Source organism: Abramis brama, assembly GCF_963993115.1.
Source record: "Abramis brama genome assembly, chromosome: 12".
Classification (NCBI taxonomy): Eukaryota; Metazoa; Chordata; class Actinopteri; order Cypriniformes; family Leuciscidae; genus Abramis; species Abramis brama.
In genome coordinates this window covers 11289050-11311238 of record NC_139974.1, presented here as the reverse complement: position 1 = coordinate 11311238, position 22189 = coordinate 11289050, and the positions used below count along the sequence as shown (strand labels likewise).

General features: G+C 40.1%; 1 protein-coding gene across 2 annotated transcripts in view; it reads left to right on the top strand.

Moving 5' to 3' along the window:
- Nucleotides 1–22189, top strand: part of cers2a (ceramide synthase 2a) — a 44114-nt gene that overhangs the window by 13959 nt on the left and 7966 nt on the right. Inside the window, exons 5-11 of one of the 2 annotated variants that reach the window (XM_084131061.1) lie at nt 398–455; nt 1352–1402; nt 1690–1782; nt 5978–6106; nt 7670–7776; nt 8047–8200; nt 8846–9009. In XM_084131061.1, the coding sequence (XP_083987187.1) occupies nt 398–455; nt 1352–1402; nt 1690–1782; nt 5978–6106; nt 7670–7776; nt 8047–8200; nt 8846–8986 (733 nt within the window). In that variant the 3' untranslated portion in view covers nt 8987–9009. Of the gene's footprint in view, nt 1–397; nt 456–1351; nt 1403–1689; nt 1783–5977; nt 6107–7669; nt 7777–8046; nt 8201–8845; nt 11201–22189 lie in introns of those variants that run through there. The other variant, XM_084131060.1, reaches the window with a different exon arrangement.

The following is a 22189-nucleotide window of genomic DNA, read 5'->3' as shown; positions in this document are numbered from 1 at the left end:
AACTTGTATTGAGCTTTTAAAAACATCCTTTAAATTAGGTTGTTATCATGCCGTCTCCTACTGTCACTCACAATAGTAGGTCATAGATGCTTTAAATATAGGCTTAGGTGCTGTTGTTCGTGATGTGGTCTTGTAATAGTACAGTTTGTATCGTAAGTGGACTCTTTCAGTGTTGTTTTGGCTTGTTTTTGTACATTTTGTTGCTGTGTGTCCTGTAGTAACTTCATAATGCAAAAATAAGTGTAGACCCTTGAATTGAATGGCTGGTGATCAAATAATGTTTTGGAACCAATAATCCAAATAATAATGTAATTTATTGATATGAGAGATGCATTGCTTTTTATATTATGTTGCTGATATATGTCGTTTGCTGAAATGGATGTACATTTTCTTACAGTTGGAGATTTACCTTTTACCTTCTTGCTTTCATTGCTGGCCTTGCTGCACTTATTGATGTAAGTTTTTCAAACGCTTCCCTTTTCCTATTTGTTGTTATATCAGTATATACTAGTAGATCGACCAATGTTTAATCATTTTAAGTTTTATCGGCATGAACCAAATCCTACTTTGGCCTATAACATTTATATTAGTGCATCTAACTTAAAAGTTTTTGTTTACATAATATTTGTTTGGTTGTGTGTGTGTATATATATATATATATATATATATATATATATATATATATATATATATATATATATATATATATATATGCGTGTCTGTCTATTACTGTACATATATAAAAATTTATATGTATAAGTGTGTACACACATATAATATATACACACATATATTATGTAAACGAAAACTTTTATGTTTGATGTGATAAATCGCGATTAATTGATTTGACAGCACTAATTTATATATTTCCTAGTATGGCTGTAGTCATTCTGAATCTTGGCTGGTTGGCACTTGTACCATTTTCAAAATGCCGTTAGTTTTGTCTAGGATAGTAAAAAAAATTTGGTTTCAAATATATGAATGAATTTTGAGTAAGTGTTGTTTTTTTGTTTTTTTATTCAATACTTACTCACAATTTATTGAAGTATTTGAAGATTTCCCGTTTTTATCCATAAATGTATCCATTTAATTTCAGCAATATCGTGTACGTCTTGTTTGCTAACATTACATGTATATCCTATCATAATTATATATGTAAACTACAGATCCAAAGTTTGGACAAACTTTTTTTGGTATTGGCTGTTAAAATACCCATACTAGTGATACTCCTCCATCATGTTTTTAAATTGTGTAATTTCATACTTGTGACCTGCATTGCTTTTGTTGAGATGAAATGCGAGACCTTCTTTGTCTTGGCTCATATTCTCTTCATATTGTTTGTCTTTTGCAGAAACCTTGGTTCTACAAAATGGAGGAGATGTGGACGGGGTTTCCAATGCTAGTATGTTCACTTCTTTTATTCTTCTTCCATTGATTGTAGATTTGAAAAGGGTCTTCACAACCTTGACCTTCAGTGAATCTTTCAGTGAATCTTTCATGTTGCTAAGCTTACACTATGTAAATAAGTGTTTAAGGAGGCGCAGAGAACTTTGAATTTGCCATGGGAAATATGCAAACTGATTCCAGATAATCCTACAGCTTTGGATCATGACATCTGTTCTGTTGACTGCCACACTGACATCTTTCAAACATATTTGATTAATGTCTTTGTTTTCTGTCTCTCTCCAGCCGCTGCTGCCCTCTCAGTACTGGTACTACATGATCGAACTAGGGTTTTACATGTCACTCCTCTTCAGCGTAGCATCAGATGTCAAGCGAAAAGTGAGTATGCTGAGAATATCAAAGCCTAAATAAAAAAAAAAGGTCAATCTTTTTAATAGAAATATCCAGTATTTGTGGAATTTTTATCTTACTGTTCTAACTTTTTTTTTTTCTTCTCAGAATTGTGAGATAAACTCGCAATTGGGTGTTATATGGTACAAATTACAAAATATAAACTCGCATTTCTGAGAAAAAAAGTCAGCTCACAAATCTTGCAATTTGAACTTTATAACTTGCAATTGCAAGTTTATCTCACAATTGACTTTTTTTCCTCTCAGAATTGTTTATATGCAATTATAGCTTTTTTTTCTCCCTCAGAATTGTGATATATATACTTACAATTGTGAGTTATATAGTATGAATTGTGAGTAATAAGATTAAAATTACCTTTTTTTACACTATGGCGGAAACAAGCTTCCACAACATTAGTTTTGAAAGGTTGATTATTTGTTTACAAGTATTTCCACAAGATGTTTGTCAGGTGTGATGTTATCTGCCGTGTGTGTGTATGCATGTGAGGTTAGTTAATATTTTACTTGTGTGCCTGTGGAAAATCTCTTGTCTCACAGAGCCTAATAACATAAATTTGGATTTTTATATAGTCTGTCTCCAGCACAAAGAATGCTCCACAAGCCACAACAGGAAAAGAATAACAGGCTTAAATTTATCAGCAGTTCACTACATCATTTGCCTTGTGTTTTAGTGTCACCCCTCTGGAAAAAAAAACATGCCAAAGCTGGTTTTAGAGGGGGTTGGCAAAGTAGGAGACCAGCTAAGATCAGCAAACCAACTTGGGCTCCTTTAAAAAGCAGTGAAATTGGAGTCTCAGAACAGTACGATCACACATCAGGTTATCTTTTTAAGCTCTTCATGAAGTATGTCTAATGTTAGTGCTATCCTTTAAACTTCTAGCCAACTGCGTGAATAAAGCTTCAGAACTAAACTGAATGAAGATGATGCATCAATGTACCTTCTTCCTAAAGTTTGAAGGAACATTTGAGAATCTTATAAGATGATACATCCACACAAAACCTATTTACATTTGGGTTGTACGTTAAATCAAGCTTCATCCAACATGAAAAAGTCACCTGCCTGAGATAATAAAATGCAACAGATTGAATGTCACCTGGTGATATTTTCACAAACTGAGATTAATAGGTCATCTATTTGACGTGATGGTTCGATTAATCAGTTACCTAGTCTATGGTGCTCATCCTGAACTTTGACTCTAAAGCTGGAGCAATATCATACTAATATCACTCAACAGAGTATATGAAATCCAAATTCAGTGCCTTAAATTCATAGAAAAAGAGAAGGAATATGCAAAAGCTATATTACAGATGCAGTTTAGCAAAGAATAAACAATAAACAGATGCATAATCTAATGATGCTGCACTATGTACAAGGTTGTATGTGTTTTGTTTGTTTGTGAAGAAATACAATGATTTGGTGAGAATATTATAATACCATGATATTTTGGAATATGCACTACCATTCAAAAGTTTGGCGCCAGTTACGTTTTTTTTTAAATTAATGCTTTTATTCTGAAGTGACACATTTTTAATGTTACAAAATCTCATTATGAAATAAATGTTTTTCTCTAATACACTTTAGCCAAGATTAATGACATTCAATACTTTTTGCAACCCCATTTTGCCAAGATAACAGCTCTGAGTTTTCTCCTGTAATGCCTGATGAGTTTGGAGAAATCCTGACAAGAGATCAGAGACCATTCCTCCATACAGAATCTCTCCAGATACTTTAAATTCCCCGGTCTATGTTTATACACTCCTCTTCATTTTTCTATTCAGGTCAGAATCTTAATTTTGTGGTGAGTGACACATTTTTGTGTTGTTTTATTATTTTTGTTTTGGACCGTTGTCCTGATGGAAGATTTAACCACGGCCCATTATAAGATTTCTAGTAGAGGCTGTCAAGTTTTAATTTTTTTATTTTTATCTGTTGGTATTTGATAGAATCCATGATACCATTTATCTGAACAAGATGCCCAGGACCTTCTGCAGAAAAATAGGCCCACAACATTAAAGATCCAGACCGTGACTATGTGCACCAGACCCATCTAGTGGGTTTGCTGCCAAAAAGTTCTTTTTTTTTTCTTCTTCTTCTAATCTGATAGCCCCCCGGTTAAAGTTCCAGTAGAGTCTTACAACAGAATATGCTGGAGTTTGTTTTTGGATGAGCGAGGAGGATTTTTCATTGAAACCCTCCTAAACAACATGTGGTGTAGGTGCTGTTCGACACCAAGTCTCAAGTAATCTCTGCAATTCTCCAGCTCTGATCCTTGGAGAGTCTTTGTCCACTCAAACTCTCCTCCTCACCTTGCATTAGGATAATATAGACACACGTCCTCTTCCAGGCAGATTTGTAACATTTCCTGTTGATTGGAACTTCTTAATTATTGCCCTGATGGTGGAATTGGGAATTTTCAATGCTTTAGCTATTTTCTTGCAGCCACTTTCTGTTTTGTGAAGCTCAACAATCTTTTGCTGCACATCAGGGCCAAGTTTCTCAAAAGCATCAAAAGCCCAAGTAGATCATAGAACCATTGCCACCAATGCTCCACAAAGGCTCACAATGCTTTTGAGAAATGCAGCCCAGAACTATGTTCTTTGGTTTTATCCAATGTGATGGATGATTAAGGGAATTTGGCCTTTGTGTTTCCTCATATTTATACTCGTGTGAAACAGGAAGTCATGGCTGGATAGTTTCATGTCTAGTCAACCTGGTGTGTTGGTTTGCTGTTACTGTTTTTTACTGTAATTTATCACATAAATGAGGCCTTAAAGGGTTAGTTCACCCAAAAATGAAAATTAGCCCATGATTTACTCACCCTCAAATCATCCTAGGTGTATCTGACATTCTTCTTTCAGACGAATACAATCAGAGTTATATTAAAACATGTCCTGGCTCTTCCAAGCTTTATAATGGCAGTGAAATGCCTGTTTCTGTTTTGAAGTCCATAAAAGTGCATCTATTCATCATAAAGGTGCTCCAGGGGGGGCACTTTTGTGAACAGAAACAGGCATTTCACTGCCATTATAAAGCTTATATATAACTCTGATTGTATTCGTCTGAAAGAAGAATGTCGTATACACCTAGGATGACTTGAGGGTGAGTAAATCATGGGGTAATTTTCATTTTTGGGTGAACTATCCCTTTAAGAGACTTCTTTAAAAAGAATTACTGACCACAATCTTTTGATTGGTAGTATTCAATATTTATATTATTTATCTGGTACTCCAAATAATGCCATGGCACTATGATGATGTATGTCCAAAGCCATTGTATTATTTTGTTGTTAAGATAATATTGCCTCTCATTCTCTCTTCCTCAGGACTTTAAAATGAAAATTAGCCCATGATTTACTCACCCTCAAATCATCCTAGGTGTATCTGACATTCTTCTTTCAGACGAATACAATCAGAGTTATATTAAAACATGTCCATAAAAGTGCATCTATTCATCTTAAAGGTGCTCCAGGGGGGTTAATAAAGGCCTTCTGAAGCGAAGCGATACGTTTGTGTAAGAAAATATTCATATTTAACACATTACAAAGTAAAATTCTATCTTACAGCCGTACGCAGTCTACTTGCACCTAAAGCGCAACTTAGGACGTCAGAAGTAGCGTCATGGCGTAGCGTAAATATCAGCAGTACGTCGCATAAGTTGCGCTTAGACTTAAGTCAAATCCGTACTGTATGTTCGTTTAGCCGGAAGCTAGTTATTTTACTTCATAAAGTTTTAAACATGGATATTTTTCTTACACAAACGCATCGCTTCGCTTCAGAAGGCCTTTATTAACCCCCCGGAGCCGTGTGGAGCACTTTTGTGAACAGAAACAGGCATTTCACTGCCATTATAAAGCTTGGAAGAGCCAGGACATGTTTTAATATAACTCTGATTGTATTCGTCTGAAAGAAGAATGTCATATACACCTAGGATGACTTGAGGGTGAGTAAATCATGGGCTAATTTTCATTTTTGGGTGAACTAACCCTTTAAGAGACTTCTTTAAAAAGAATTACTGACCACAATCTTTTGATTGGTAGTATTCAATATTTATATTATTTATCTGGCACTCCAAATAATGCCATGGCACTATGATGATGTATGTCCAAAGCCATTGTATTATTTTGTTGTTAAGATAATATTGCCTCTCATTCTCTCTTCCTCAGGACTTTAAAGAACAAATAGTGCACCATGTTGCCACCATCGTGCTGATTAGTTTCTCCTGGTGTGTGAACTACATCAGAGCAGGAACCCTCATTATGCTGGTGCACGACGCCTCCGACTATCTGCTGGAGGTAATGGAACATCTGAAGAACATTAGCGCTGAGACTGTGTCTCTGGAGCTTTGACTTTGTTACACTTCAATTAAAAAAACAAACGTTTTTCAAGCAACATTAGAATAAATGTATTTTAGTGAAAAGCAGTATGTCTATGTTTAACAGAATGCTTGAACTGTGGTGAGTTGATTAATTCTGTTTGGATAGGGCTAGTTGTCTCTGAAGAGGTAAATTTGTATTTCAGACATACTTTGATTTTTATTATCCTCACTATTTCAGTGAATATCATCAAGCAAATTACATATGGTTTTTCTGCTAACTTCCTCTGAGAAGTCTAATCCCATCCATATTCCCGATAGCAGTCTCTTTAATTGTGGCTTCTCCTTGTTTATTTTGATCTTTGCTGAATACCTTAACTAAAACTTAACTATACCTGCGACAGCTTTATTATAAATTAAGACCTTTTTGAAAACTTTCTGGGCAAAATAAATATAATTTTGGTGGTTCAAGTACTGCTGGCATCCCATCCAATGTAAAAAATAAAATCAGTAAGGAGAGTAGTCTGATCATGGACTTATCAAAATTGACATTAAAATAATATTAGTCACCATTAAAATAATTTTATCACATATATAGGTCTTGCCTACTTTATTGAGTTTCGTGACATCCACATCCAGATCCCAGTCCTGTCCAGTCCATGATTTCACAGGTATCCTATATTGATAGTTGTAAGCTTCAGTTTTATATTTAAAAATTTTTGCTATCAAAAAAGCATATGCTATCAAATTTCTGTAAAAGCCAGAAGTAATTTAGTAAGTCTACTTCAGTCTGTCATGGTTGTTAGTTCACCCAAAAGTTCTGTCATTAATTACTCACCCTCATGTCGTTCCAAAATGAAGCCCTCCATTGACAGCTACGCAACTACCACTTTGAAGCTTCAAAAAGTTCATGAAGAGATCGTAAAACTAATCCATATGAATTGAGTGGTTTAGTCCAAATTTTCTGAAGAGACTGATGAACAGATTGAATTTAGGCTTTTATTCACATATAAACATTGATCAGAGAAAATTAACAGTAGCTCAACCGAACCTGCTTGATGCGCGAGAACAAACCTCTTGCGGAAGCTCAAACGTGCTGCGTAACACAAGAATGAACCTCATTGGTTCTCGCACATCATACTTGAGCTTCCGTTTAGCACAACTGATGTGTGAATTGATGAATGTTTATATGTGGATAAAAGCCTAAATTCAATCTGTTCATATAAAGAAATCGTGTCTCTTCAGAAAATTGACTAAACCGCTCAATTCATATGGATTAGTTTTACGATCACTTTAAAAACTTTTTGAAGCATCAAAGTGATAGTTGTGTAGCTGTCAATGGAGGGACAGAAATTGCTCAGATTTCATCAAAAAGATATTCAACAAAAACCTTACGGGTTTGGAATGACATGAGACTGAGTAATTAATGACACAATTTTTATTTTTGGGTGAACTAACCCTTCAATGCAGGTGTGTAACACTGCTCCCTAGTGGTACTTCTGTGCAAGAGTCAAAAACACATGTCCTCTCTGTCCTATAACAGTCTGCCAAGATGTTTAACTATGCCGGCTGGAGAAAAGCGTGCAACTACATATTCATCTTATTTGCTGTCGTCTTCATAATCACCAGACTCGTCATCTTCCCATTTGGGTGAGTTAAATAATTTTCTATTTTGATCCCAAGGTTTATTATTAAACTATAAATCATTAATCTCTCTTGACACTTTCTATATTTGTCAAGAGTTATCAAATGAAAGCTCTATAAATAGTAATTTGTGCTTGTCTCCAAGATTGGTTGAAATGCCAGTCTTTAGTTATTGTTATATACATTTTAAAATGAACTCCATATGCCTTTTCTCTTCACTGCTAGGTAAATGTCAGATGTAAAACACTCACTTTCTCTCTTTTCTGTGTCTCTCAGGATCATGTATTGTACCTGGGTGTATCCAGTGACACTTTATCGTCCGTTCTTTGGGTATTACTTCTTTAACGGGCTGCTGTTTGTGCTGCTGTGTCTGCACATCTTCTGGGCCGTACTCATCCTGCGTATGGCTATAAAATTCTTGCCAGGCAATGTAAGTTAACCAACACAGACTGCACTGATTTGGATATTTCGTTTTGGCATTTCATACACTATAGTTCTGTAACTTGATTTCAAAGCCAGAAGATGAAAATAGCCCCCTTCCCCCATAAATTTTTTTTTTTTTTCTTAAAGTTATAAATGTCAGATTCTAACATCAAGAACCATATTCATCCACTCAGTCATGCAGAGCCAAAGCACAACCAAAACAATGTTCTTCTGCAAAATGCATACAGTTTTGTTTTTTAACCACTAGAGGGCCAAAAGTTGCATAGTGTACGTTTTTAAATGGTTGGTTGACTCAAAATCAGTTGTTTACCATCAAACAGTTTTATAGATATTTAAGATATTTAGCAGACTGTCCATGCTACTCTTCTCCGTACAATGAAAATAAATGGTGATCATCGCCATTCCTTGTTCCCATCCAATTAATTTGACAAAAAGAGCAGCTTGAACAGTCTGCTAAATATGGCCTTGTGTTCCAAATGAGAGAAAAAAATCATGTGAAATGACATGAGTGAGAAAATTATAACAGAACCTTAATTTTGGGGTTTGAGCTGAAATTTTATTTATAGAATTGTAAGATATATGAATCGCAAGGATTTTAAAGCTTCATCAAAGTTAATTTGTCCTGCCGCAGAATATTGTGGAGGACGAGAGGAGTGACCGAGAAGAAACGGAGTCTGAGGATGACGTGGACGACGAGACACCTATGAAAAATGGAACGGTGCAGAACGGCCACTCTCCCCTAAACAACAACCATCACCGCAAGAACGAGTGATGCTTTCAGAGACGAGAGGGGAGGTACAACACTCCTCTTCATGTAAACATGGACGAGAGAGACCAACAAACTAATGTCAGGGGTGTTTGATAGATTGAAAAGGCCCAGAGCAAACACACACACACACACACACACACACAAAATACACACATGTATACATGTTGTAAATGTGATACTAATTTTTGGAAACAGACATATTCAAAAAAGGAACAAAATGACCTCTTACCCCTTGCAAACTATTCAAAACACTATTAACAGGCACTGTATCATTAAATAACCAGTATAGATTGTCTAATGTTAGTGAATCCAACATTCACTTGTTCTACTGGAAATATTCCCTACAGTTTAGTACGCGTTTAGAACCTTATTAGTACAAAGTTGAACTTCTGTTGTACTGCTGTTCATAATTTCTTTTTCTCTTTTTGGGCATCACACACTGTTATCCTCCCTTTAGTTGTCAGTAAGTTTTTTGCATGTTCTTTTTCTGGTCAACTTTCAGATTTCCCAGTATTTGTGTTCTGAAGTTGCCAGAAACTGACTGGAATTAATTTTCTTTTTTCATGTCCCATTTGTTCACTTGACAATAGCAGTCTCACCAAGTGACCTTCACGCGCCTGCTTACCTTTATTAAACACACTTCATCGCAGATGTGTGTATACCGAGGGTCTTCCTCACTGATCTTTCTCCAATGCAATTGCACTAAAACATTATTGACCCAGTTTTGCTTCTTTTAGAGATACAAAGACTCATGATTTGTAATGCCATGATAGCCTGTCCCAAAGTCGCTGAATCAGTATGCTGCTTTTTTTTGTGCATTTAACGTTTGTCTAGTAACTGTTGTGTCTGTAATGAAGCAACAAATGTGTGTGTGTCTCATAACTAATATTTGTGTTTTGCTCAGCGTGTGTCCTGTAACACATTTGTTAAAGACTCATTCTTAGTTATATCAGTTACACATACAAGTTATTTTAAAGATTGTTTTTGTTCTTTTTTGTTGGTTTTTCATTTAAGATTATTTTTATTTAAGGTCCAGATTTTTTAAGCAAGCCTGATAAGATGATAATTTATGCAGTAGGTGGAAAATTGCTTTGTAAAAAAAACAGCAACAACAAAACTGTACTTGGCAGACAAACCTGTAGTTTATGTTTTTGTCTCTTCCATTAATATGATAAATTATTTCAATAATCAGTATTGACTGTTGGATGCACTTTGTAACTCTGTCTTATGTAAAATGCATTATAATGATTGTGTTTTCAGCAAACGTTTTGACATAACTGAACCTCTGGTTTGCATTTATGGTATTTATTGGAAATAAATTCCATAGTTTTCAAAAAAAAAGGTTCAGTTATGGAATTAGTCCAATATGTCCTCCAGTATGTTATGTTTGCCCATTGGCTGCTGCTTTACATGAGGTCACATGAAACTTTAAAGGGAGAGTATACCCCAAAATTAAAATTCATCCTCATGTCATTCCAACTCTGTATGACTTTGTCTTCTGCGCAACACTAAAGATATTTTGAAGAACATTGGGATGCAGACAAAATTTGGACATCATTGATTGTATTGTATGGACAAAAACAAAATCTTTTGTGTTCCACAGAAGAAAGTAAGTCATACATGTTTGGAATGAGTAAATGATGGGAGAACGTTTATTTTTTAGGTGAACTGTCCCTTTAAGTTTCATAGTCAACCGTAAGGTCAGGTTTAACAATTATCTCTTATTATAATAATAATAATTAAGCAACAGTTTTACAAATTGTGGTCCAGTATTTTTTATTTTATTTTTGTTTTTTTTATGATGTGTATGAAAGTCAGTTTCAATACAGGTGCACTTTTGCAAGTGGAACGGGACATCTGGATAGGTTTAAAAGGTTATTTTAAGTTTCCGAATGTTTTCACAAGTGCCTTATTTGCAAATGTTTATTTGTGTTGTTTCCATGTGTGCTTGTTGTCCTTGTGTTCCTCACCTCATCACCTTTAGATTTTAAGCTTGACCATCCTCCTCTCTCTCTCACTCCTCCTCTGTTTACATCCATTCAAATTCATCTCTCCTTGTGGCCCAGTGCCAAGACCAATCCCCCCACCATGTCCTGTCAACTCTGGGTCTACTGCACAAACATAAACTGTTTGATCAGTGTCCAAACTGCCTGTGTTTTGTTGTATTTTGCATTGTCCTTATTCAATGATGAAAGATAAAGATTCTTGTGGATGACAGTTTTCTTTTGTCTGTGTTTTCATATTTATTTATTCATATATATACATGCATACATACATACATGCACACACACACATATATGTACACACACACACAAAATGTATATACATACAGCGATGAGCCAAAACACTCTGACCGCCTGCCTAATATGCTGTTAATTCTACACTGGTCCCTGTCGAGACATGGACTCCACAAGAGCCTTAAAGGAGTCCTGTGGTTTCTGGCACCAATGCTTTAGCAGCAGATCCTTCAAGTCCTGTAGGTTGTGAGGTTGAGTCGCTGTGGATCGAATTTGTTGGTCCAGCACATCCCAGTTTGTGCAGTGTGGCAGGGTGCTTTATCTTGCTGAAAGGCCACCTCCACTAGGGAACATTGTCAAGAAGGTGTGTACCCGGTCTATAGCGTTGATGATCCTAATCAGGTCTGCTGATCGATTGCTCCTGTCTGCCTTGCTGCTGAGTGGTTTGCATCTGTATAGCTTTCTGTTTTGAATCTTTATTTACTATCATTCCTTGTTGTTTATATTGCTAAATATAACTTACTCATCACCTGACATCGCTAGCTTCAGTCTAAATCGTTATCGCTAGCACAACACGCTAGTAATTCACTAGCCTGTTAACGTGCCATCCGTGCCTGCCGTCTTTATTTATTTTTTCTCTCGCGCCTTTTACGGATCCATCAAACAACTGTGGTGAGTAGGATCAGTCAACAAACACGATGAGTCGTCATCTTCTACTCTTATTGTCACTTGCACTTTGTGTCACATGTATAGCATAGCCTTCTCTGTCAGTACTAAGGGTACATAGTACATGTGATAAATGCAGGGAGATAGTCAGGCTGACGGAGAAGATTTCAGAACTAGAGACACGCATCCAAACTTTAATTGAGGATAGTAAGAGTGCAAGGGCTTTAGATACTGCTTTGGATGCAACTAGCTTAGTGAACTCTGTACATTGTTCGGTTCTGGCTGTAGAGCCCGCGCAGCAGGGCAACTGGGTGACTGTGAGACGCTGTAGTCGCGGGACAAAACACTGCTCTTCCATTCCGATTACCATAACAAATAGATTCTCCCCACTCAGTGAAACACCCACTGTGAATCCTGTTGAATGTGCCCTAATTATTGGCGATTATATTACACAGAATGTGAAAATAGAGACACCAGCCAACATAGTCACATGTTTGCCGGGTGGTTAAAAAACGCAACTTGATCCTACAGAATTAGTCAATTACAGGCCGATCTCGAATCTACCTTTTCTGTCAAAGATACTAGAAAAGGCGGTATCCTCACAACTATATGATCCTTTTTAGAAAGAAATGATATCTGCGAGGATTTTCAGTCAGGATTTAGACCGTACCATAGCACTGAGACAGCTCTCATTAGAGTTACAAATGATTTGCTCTTATCATCCAATCGTGGTTGTATCTCTCTATTAGTGTTACTCGATCTTAGTGCTGCATTTGATACTATCGACCACAACATTCTATTAAATAGAATCGAAAATTATGTTGGAATTGCATTAGCATGGTTTAAATCATACTTATCTGACCGTTATCAGTTTGTAGCAGTAAATGAAGAGATGTCTTATCGATCAAAAGTTTAGTATGGCGTACCACAAGGCTCAGTACTAGGACCGTTGCTGTTCACTCTGTACATGTTACCCTTGGGAGATATCATTAGGAAGCATGGCATTAGTTTTCACTGTTATGCAGATGATACTCAGCTCTATATTTCTTCACGCCCTGACGAAACTTAACGATTCACAAAAATAACGGAATGTATAGCTGATAGAAAAAACTGGATGACTAGTATTTTCCTACTACTTAATTCTGAAAAAAACAGAGATTCTAATTATTGGACAAAAAACTTCCTCACATAATAACCTAGAATACTGTCTAACACTTGATGGCTGCTCTGCCAAGTCCTCGTCGTCGGTTAGGAACCTGGGTGTGCTCTTTGATACCAATCTTTCATTTGAAAGTCACATGTCTAGTATCTGTAAAAACACATTCTTCCATCTTAAAAATATATCTAAATTACGTCATATGCTCTCAATGACAAATGCGGAACAATTAGTTCATGCGTTCATGACATCAAGGCTAGATTATTGTAATGCTCTTATGGGTGGTTGCCCTGCACGCTTTATAAACAAACTACAGCTGGTCCAAAATGCAGCAGCTTGAGTTCTTACCAGAACCAGGAAGTATGACCATATTAGCCCGGTTCTGTCAACACTGCATTGGCTCCCTATTAAACATCGTATACATTTTTAAATAATTTACAAAGCACTAAATGGTTTAGCTCCCCAGTACATGAGCGAGCTCTTAACGCATTATAGTCCTTCACGTCTATTATATCAAAATTGCGATCACAGTTGATAATACCTAGAATATCAAAATCAACTGTTGGCGGTAGATCCTTTTCCTATTTAGCACCAAAACTTCCTAACATTGGGAAGCAGACACACTCGGTCAGTTCAAATCTAGACTAAATACACATATCTTTGGCCTAGTATACACATAACACATTATAGACTTCTATAATTCAATGTTAGGCTGCATAGTTTAGGTCAGCCGGAACCGGGAACACTTCCCATAAATCCTGATGTCCCTGTTACATCATAAGAAGGATGGCGTCTACGCTAATATTAGTCTCTCTGTTTATCCCGAGGTTTACCGCAGTCCACCGTATCCAGGCTGTATCCAGATCTGACGAAGGACCTGCGCCAGGACATGACGACAATGCAGTCCTGAAGTGTCAATTAGGCTCTCCCCTGTGAAGGCCTCGCTCCCTTCCCTTTACCTCTGTACAAATAAAACATTGTCATTTTATCTGTACAGTCACCACGAGGCTACGCGGACGCGAAAAATAATTATGTATTATAAATTTTTAAGGCCAGACAAGTAGTTTGTTGAGGGTCGATTTGTAAAGAAACACAACACACCTGCGCACATATATATTCAAACGTGCATACCTATGGACTGAACATGTAATGAGTCAAGTCAAGTCAAGTCAAGTGTATTTATATAGCGCTTTTCACAATACAGATTGCATCAAAGCAGCTTCACAGCATTAAACCAAAATAACACAACAAGGTTGTTTCTAGTGTAAATTTATTGATTGATAAAATTAAATGAATATCCCCAAAATATCCCCAACTGAGCAAGCCAAAGGCAACAGTGGCAAGGAACCGAAACCTCCATCAAGTGACCTAATGGTGTCCTAAAACTCCATCAGGTGACCCAATGGAGAAAAAAAACCTTGGGAGAACCCAGGCTCAGTCGGGGGCCAGTTCTCCTCTGGCATTTATGAACTAGAGGCCAGATTGTAGTTTGAACAGTAAGATTTAAAATGTTATATGAATGCCTGGCTGAAGAGATGCGTCTTTAATCTAGTTTTAAACTGGGAGAGCGAGTCTGAGCAACGAACAGTATCAGGAAGGCTATTCCAGAGTTTCGGAGCTAAATGTGAAAATGCTCTCCCTCTTTTGGTGGATCTGGATATCCTAGGTATGACCAAAAGCCTTGAATTTAGTGATCTTAAAGAGCGCGATGGATTATAGGGCGATAGAAGATCCGTTAAATAGACTGGAGCTAAGCCGTTTAGGGCTTTATAAGTCAGTAGCAATACCTTGTAATTGATACGGAAATTTATAGGTAACCAATGCAGTGATGATAAAATCGGTGTTATATGATCATATTTTCTTGATCTAGTAAGAACTCTAGCGGCTGCATTTTGGACTAACTGTAGCTTGTTTATTGAGGATGCAGGACAACCAGCTAATAAAGCATTACAGTAATCTAGTCTCGAGGTCATGAATGCATGAACTAACTTTTCTGCATCGGAAACTGATAGCATATTACGTAGCTTAGCAATGTTTCCAAGGTGGAAAAAGGCTGTTCTTGTAACATATGAAATATGATTTTCAAAAGACAGGTTGTAATCGAGTATAACACCCAGGTCTTTTACTGTAGAGGATAAAGTAACAGTACATCCTACGATGTTAAAATTGTATTGTGAGAGGTTTTGTGGGCGGTTTTTTGAACCGATAAGTATTACCTCTGTCTTGTCTGGATTTAATAAAAGAAAATTACGCGTCATCCAATCTTTGATATCTTTAACACATTCTGTCAATTTGGATAATTTAGCGTTTTCATCCGGCCGTGATGAAATATATATTTGAGTGTCATCAGCATAACAATGGAAACTAATTCCATGTTTCCTTATAATATTTCCAAGTGGCAGCATATATATTGAGAATAACAGAGGGCCTAACACAGATCCCTGCGGCACTCCATAGTTTACTGGAGTTATGATCGATTTTTCTCCATTTAAAGAGACAAAATGGTAGCGGTCAGATAGGTATGATTTGAACCAGCTTAATGCTTGTCCTTGAACACCAGTATAATTTTGTAGTCGATCTAAGAGTATTGTGTGATCTATAGTATCGAACGCAGCACTTAGATCAAGTAAAACTAGTATTGAGAAACAGCCTTGGTCAGAAGCTAAAAGTAAATCATTTGTGATTTTAACGAGCGCAGTTTCAGTGCTGTGATGCGGTCTGAATCCAGACTGAAACTTTTCATAGATATCATTTTCTTGTAAGAAAGAGCCCAGTTGAGCGGACACCACTTTTTCTAATATTTTAGACATAAATGGAAGATTTGAAATGGGTCTATAATTTGCTAGATTATTAAGATCTAATTGTGGTTTCTTAATGAGAGGTTTTATAACTGCCAGTTTAAATGTTCTAGGAACATGACCTAAAGATAAAGATGAGTTAATAATATTGAGGAGAGGCTCTTCCACTACAGGTAACACTTCTTTCAGTAATTTAGTTGGTATAGGATCTAATAAACATGTTGTTGTTTTAGATGAAGTGATAAGTTTATTTAACTCTTTTTGTTCTATAGTTGTAAAGCATTGTAATTGTTCTTGAGGGGTGATAATTGAGGCTGAATTATAAGGCGCGATTGAAGATTGAACGTTTACAATTGTGGTTCTGATGCTTTCTATTTTCTCAGTGAAGAAGTTCATGAAATCATTACTACTGAACTGTAATGAGCATGTGCACGACGTCTGTGTTTGTGCAGAGGTTTGCGCAGAGGTTGTGTAGGTTTGCGCAGAGATAACTGATAATCGTTTGCACTTTGGAACCTATTTCCGGGAGTGCGTTCTTGAGCCACCAGGCACTGTTTTGTGCAGATGGGCGGCCGGAGCACGTTGAGGGTTTTCTGTTAGAACGGTGTTGTGTTAGCGGCCCCTAAGTTAATAACTAATGATCTTTGCAATGGAAGTGAATCAATCAATCAAAACTTACTTTAGCTGGACAATAACTTTATCCTAGAGCTGCTGTAAAGCCAAAACAATCTCTGTTACTATAATTCCCTATTATCACTGTAAAGCTGCTTTGAAACAATTCATATTGTTAAAAGCGCTATATAAATGAAGGTGCCTTGAACTTGACTTGACTATAACAATATTTAGGTAGGTGGCACGTGTCAAATTTTTGCCACAAGTATGGCCGGACCCAGGGTTTCCCAGAAGAGCATTGCCCAGAGCATCAAACTCCCTCCACCGGCTTGTTGTCACCCTGCAGTGCATCCTTGTGCCATCACTTCCCCAGGTAAACGTTGCACACGTACACTTCCATCCACGTAATGTAAAAGAAAACAGGACTCATTGGACCAGGCAACCTTCTTCCACTGCTTCAAGGTCCGGTTCCGATTTTTGCATTGATGTTTGTAGATTTAAATGGTGGACAGGGATAACTTGAGCCACATTAGACCTTCTGTTGGCTCGGATCAGACAGCCTTCATTGCCCTCTTGCATCGATTAGCCTCGGGCGTCCAACACCCTGTCGCCAGTTTGTAGTTTGTTCCTCCTGGGACCACTGTTGGTAAATTCTTACCACTGCTGACCAGAAGCGACCCGCAAACTTTGCCATTTCAGAGATATTCTGACCTAGTCGCCTTGCCATAACAATTTGGCGCTAGTCAAAGTCGCTCAGATCTTTGCCCATTTCTCCTGCATCCAACACGCCAATTACAAGAACACAGACCTTATGGACTTGTTAGCAGATGATCAACGATATTTGATATTTGAAGAAACTTTTTTAAAGGAACACTATGTATCTTTTCAACCTTCATAATATATTTCCAAGACCCTTGTGATGGTACATCAACTTACAATAGGTTGAATGACGCGTCTGCCATAGCCTGACAGGGTCTGTATCGCTTTTACTGGCACCGCGTAACTTCGGGGTTCGGGTAGTAACCCAAGCACAAAAAGAACTACAAAATTCGACTGCTTTACGGCATACGCCACTTCCCCCACCACTTCCTCAAATTTGGACGTGAGAGGCCAACCAGCGTTTGTTTTCGGCTTTCGTGTATGTTTTTGTCATGGGGGCTGTTTACACCTGGCCACTTCATGCGTTTTCTCAGATCGGATAGCTATCCGATCGTGAAAAGACCAGGTGTAAATGCCCCCCGAAACGCATTCGAGACGGATTTGAATCCGATCATTTAAACCACTTCAGGAGGAGGTCTGTGCCGCATTCCAGACGAAACTGGACAAGTGTAAATGCATCTGGTTGTTGAAACCACATATGTAAATTGTACTCCTCCCAAAAATGCTAAAAAAAAAGAAAGAAAAGAAAACCGTGTGAGAGCGTGTTATAGGCTATATGTTATAGCCAGATATGACGACGCTACTGGAACACGCATCACCGCAGATAAGCAACTGAGCATATTCATCAAGAGAAAGTAAGTCGCAGATGCTTAACACACAATCATCATCATTAAAAGTAAAGAAATGAAGTGATCTTACCAGGGCTGTTACTGCTCTCTCTTATTGCGGTCTTTGATTTTTAAATTTTAGCTGATGATCAATAAAATGCAGTTCATATCTGTTGCTTTCGGTGACGTGCACTCCATTAAATCTGCATACAGCGCGAGAATTGAAGATCGGATTTAAATCCGTTTCGCAAAAACACATTTATGTGACCAGGTGTAAATGGAATCGTTTTGATAAATCAGAAATCCGATCTGAGAAAACGCATGAAGTGGCCAGTAAATAAATCTCTTATTTGTAAACTTGTTTGCATTCTATGTTGTATGTTGTTGCGCTTGCTTGTAGTATGTCATTTTTTTACATGCTGTTCATTCATCCATTGCTGATAATTAGACCAGTCCAATAATTTCCACATATGTCTAGCAGCTTTCGATTATCAGAGCTGTTAACAGACTTGCTAACAAACACTCGTTTCTCTTACATGTTTTTTGCGTTATGTTTTATTGCCTAGCTTGCCAGCTGAACTCAGGTGTTGTGAGGTGTATTTATCACGTAGTCCTGAGGGATATCAGATGACGCTGTTGGGGGGTGGAGGGGTATTTACGACGGTGCAAGTATTCCAAAGTGACTCTAGGGGTCGCTGTTTGACAAAAACACAATTTCTCCACAGTGTGCCTTTAAGAAAGTATATGCCAGTTAACTAATATCCATCCATCCATCCATCCATCTTCATCCGCTTATCCGGGGCCGGGTCGCGGGGGCAGCAGTTTAAGCAGGGATGCCCAGACTTCCCTCTCCCTAGACACTTCCTCCAGCTCTTCCGGGGGGACACCGAGGCGTTCCCAGGCCAGCCGGGAGACATAGTCCCTCCAGCGTGTCCTAGGTCTTCCCCGGGGTCTCCTCCCGGTGGGACATGCCCGGAACACCTTCCCAGGAAGGCGTCCAGGAGGCATCCGGAACAGATGCCCGAGCCACCTCAGCTGACCCCTCTCGATGTGGAGGAGCAGCGGCTCTACTCTGAGCTCCTCCCGAGTGACCGAGCTTCTCACCCTATCTCTAAGGGATCGCCCAGCCACCCTGCGGAGAAAGCTCATTTCGGCCGCCTGTATCCGGGATCTTGTCCTTTCGGTCATGACCCACAGCTCATGACCATAGGTGAGAGTAGGAACGTAGATTGACCGGTAAATCGAGAGCTTCGCCTTGCGGCTCAGCTCCTTCTTCACCACGACAGACCGGTACAGCGACCGCATTACTGCAGAAGCTGCACCGATCCGCCTGTCAATCTCTCGTTCCATCCTTCCCTCACTCGTGAACAAGACCCCAAGATACTTGAACTCCTCCACTTGAGGCAGGAACTCTCCACCAACCTGAAGTGGGCAAGCCACCCTTTTCCGACTGAGAACCATGGCCTCGGATTTGGAGGTGCTGATTCTCATCCCAGCCACTTCACACTCGGCTGCAAACCGTCCCAGTGCATGCTGAAGGTCCTGGTCTGATGGGGCCAGCACGACAACATCATCCGCAAAGAGCAGAGATGAAATCGTGTGGTCCCCAAACCTGACCCCCTCCGGCCCCTGGCTGTGCCTAGAAATTCTGTCCATAAAAATTATGAACAGAACCGGCGACAAAGGGCAGCCCTGCCGGAGTCCAACATGCACCGGGAACAAGTCTGACTTACTGCCGGCAATGCGAACCAAGCTCCTGCTCCGGTCGTACAGGGACCGGATAGCCCTTAGCAAAGGGTCCCGAACCCCATACTCCCAGAGCACCCTCCACAGGATGCCGCGAGGGACACAGTCGAATGCCTTCTCCAAATCCACAAAGCACATGTGGATTGGTTGGGCAAACTCCCATGAACCCTCCAGCACCCTGTAGAGGGTATAGAGCTGGTCCAGTGTTCCACGACCGGGACGAAAACCACACTGTTCCTCCTGAATCCGAGGTTCTACTATCGGCCGGATTCTCCTCTCCAGTGCCCTGGCATAGACTTTCCCGGGGAGGCTGAGAAGTGTGATCCCCCTATAGTTGGAGCACACCCTCCGGTCCCCCTTCTTAAAAAGAGGGACCACCACCCCGGTCTGCCAGTCCAAAGGCACTGTCCCCGACTGCCACGCGATGCTGCAGAGGCGTGTCAGCCAAGACAGCCCCACAACATCCAGAGACTTGAGGTACTCAGGGCGGATCTCATCCACCCCCGGTGCCTTGCCACCGAGGAGTTTCTTGACTACCTCGGTGACTTCAGCTTGGGTGATGGACGAGTCCGCCTCCGAGCCCTCAGCCTCTGCTTCCTCAATGGAAGACGTGACGGCGGGATTGAGGAGATCCTCAAAGTATTCCTTCCATCGTCCGGTGATATCCCCAGTCGAGGTCAACAGCTGCCCACCTCCACTGTAAACAGCGTTGGTAGGGCACTGCTTCCCCCTCCTGAGGCGCCGGACGGTTTGCCAGAATCTCTTCGAGGCCGACCGATAGTCCTTCTCCATGGCCTCACCGAACTCCTCCCAGGCCCGAGTTTTTGCCTCCACAACCACCCGGGCTTCAGTCCGCTTGGCCCGTCGGTACCCGTCAGCTGCCTCAGGAGTCCCACAAGCCAGCCAGGCCGGATAGGACTCCTTCTTCAGCTTGACGGCATCCCTTACTTCCGGTGTCCACCACCGGGTTCGGGGATTGCCGCCTCGACAGGCACCGGAGACCTTACGGCCACAGCTCCGAGTGGCGGCGTTGACAATGGAGGTGGAGAACATGGTCCACTCAGACTCAATATCTCCAGACTCCCTCGGGATCTGGTTGAAGCTCTGTCGGAGGTGGGAGTTGAAGATCTCTCTGACAGGGGATTCGGCCAAACGTTCCCAACAGACCCTCACAGTACGTTTGGGTCTGCCGAGTCTGTCCAGCTTCCTCCCCCGCCATCGGATCCAACTCACCACCAGGTGGTGATCAGTTGACTGCTCCGCCCCTCTCTTCACCCGAGTATCCAAGACATACGGCTGGAGGTCAGATGAAACAACCACAAAGTCGATCATCGACCTCCGGCCTAGGGTGTCCTGGTGCCATGTGCACTGATGGACACCCTTATGCTTGAACATGGTGTTCGTTATGGACAAGCTGTAACTAGCACAGAAGTCCAATAACAGAACACCACTCGGGTTCAGATCAGGGGGGCCGTTCCTCCCAATCACGCCCCTCCAGGTGTCACTGTTGCTGCCCACGTGGGCGTTGAAGTCCCCCAGTAGAACGACGGAGTACCCAGTCGGGGCACTTTCCAGCACCCCTCCCAGAGACTCCAAGAAGGCCGGGTACTCTGCACTGCCATTTGGCCCGTAGGCACAAACGACAGTGAGAGACCTATCCCTGACCCGAAGGCGCAGGGAAGCGACCCTCTCGTTCACCGGGGTGAACTCCAACACATGGCGGCTGAGCTGGGGGGCTATAAGCAAACCCACACCAGCCCGCCGCCTCTCACCATGGGCAACTCCAGAGTGGTGAAGAGTCCATCCTCTCTCGAGGAGTGTGGTTCCAGAGCCCAAGCCGTGTGTGGAGGTGATCCCAACTATCTCTAGTCGGAATCTCTGAACCTCACGCACAATCTCAGGCTCCTTCCCCGCCAGAGAGGTAACCAATTAACTAATATGTGAAATGTAAATGTTTTACACGCTTTACTTTAAAGTGTAAGTTGCAGGTTAACCACCACAGCCAATTAATGTGTAAATTAAAGTGCTCTATATGTATATATTTAATTATTTCTGTCTTAAAATGCGTTAAAATAACATTTATTGGGGTTTCTTCAAAGGTAGCGTGTTTTTTCAGTAACTGGTGATGACGTCATAAGAGGAACTCGCAACCCATACTCTAGATACTGCTAGATTCTTACTGTATTATGGCTATTTGGAGAACGACTGAGGATGTGGGAAACCATCAAATTCTTTATGGACCACAGCCCTACAATTTTTAACCGGTCAGACGTGAGAGAGGGGAGGAAATTGCCAGGACCCATGGCACTCAAAGAGTTATTAATGCTTGGTGTGAGGAGAATGAGTGGAGGGTTGGCCAGGTGTCCTGGTGAGTAGCTACGTTAGAGCTAGTCTAGGCTAGCCTGGTGCAAACTTAACCCGGATAATATTAGGGAACAAGACAGTCTTTTCAAAAGTTTGCCGTCATGTAGAATAGCAAGGAGGGACAACGACTGAAGACATTA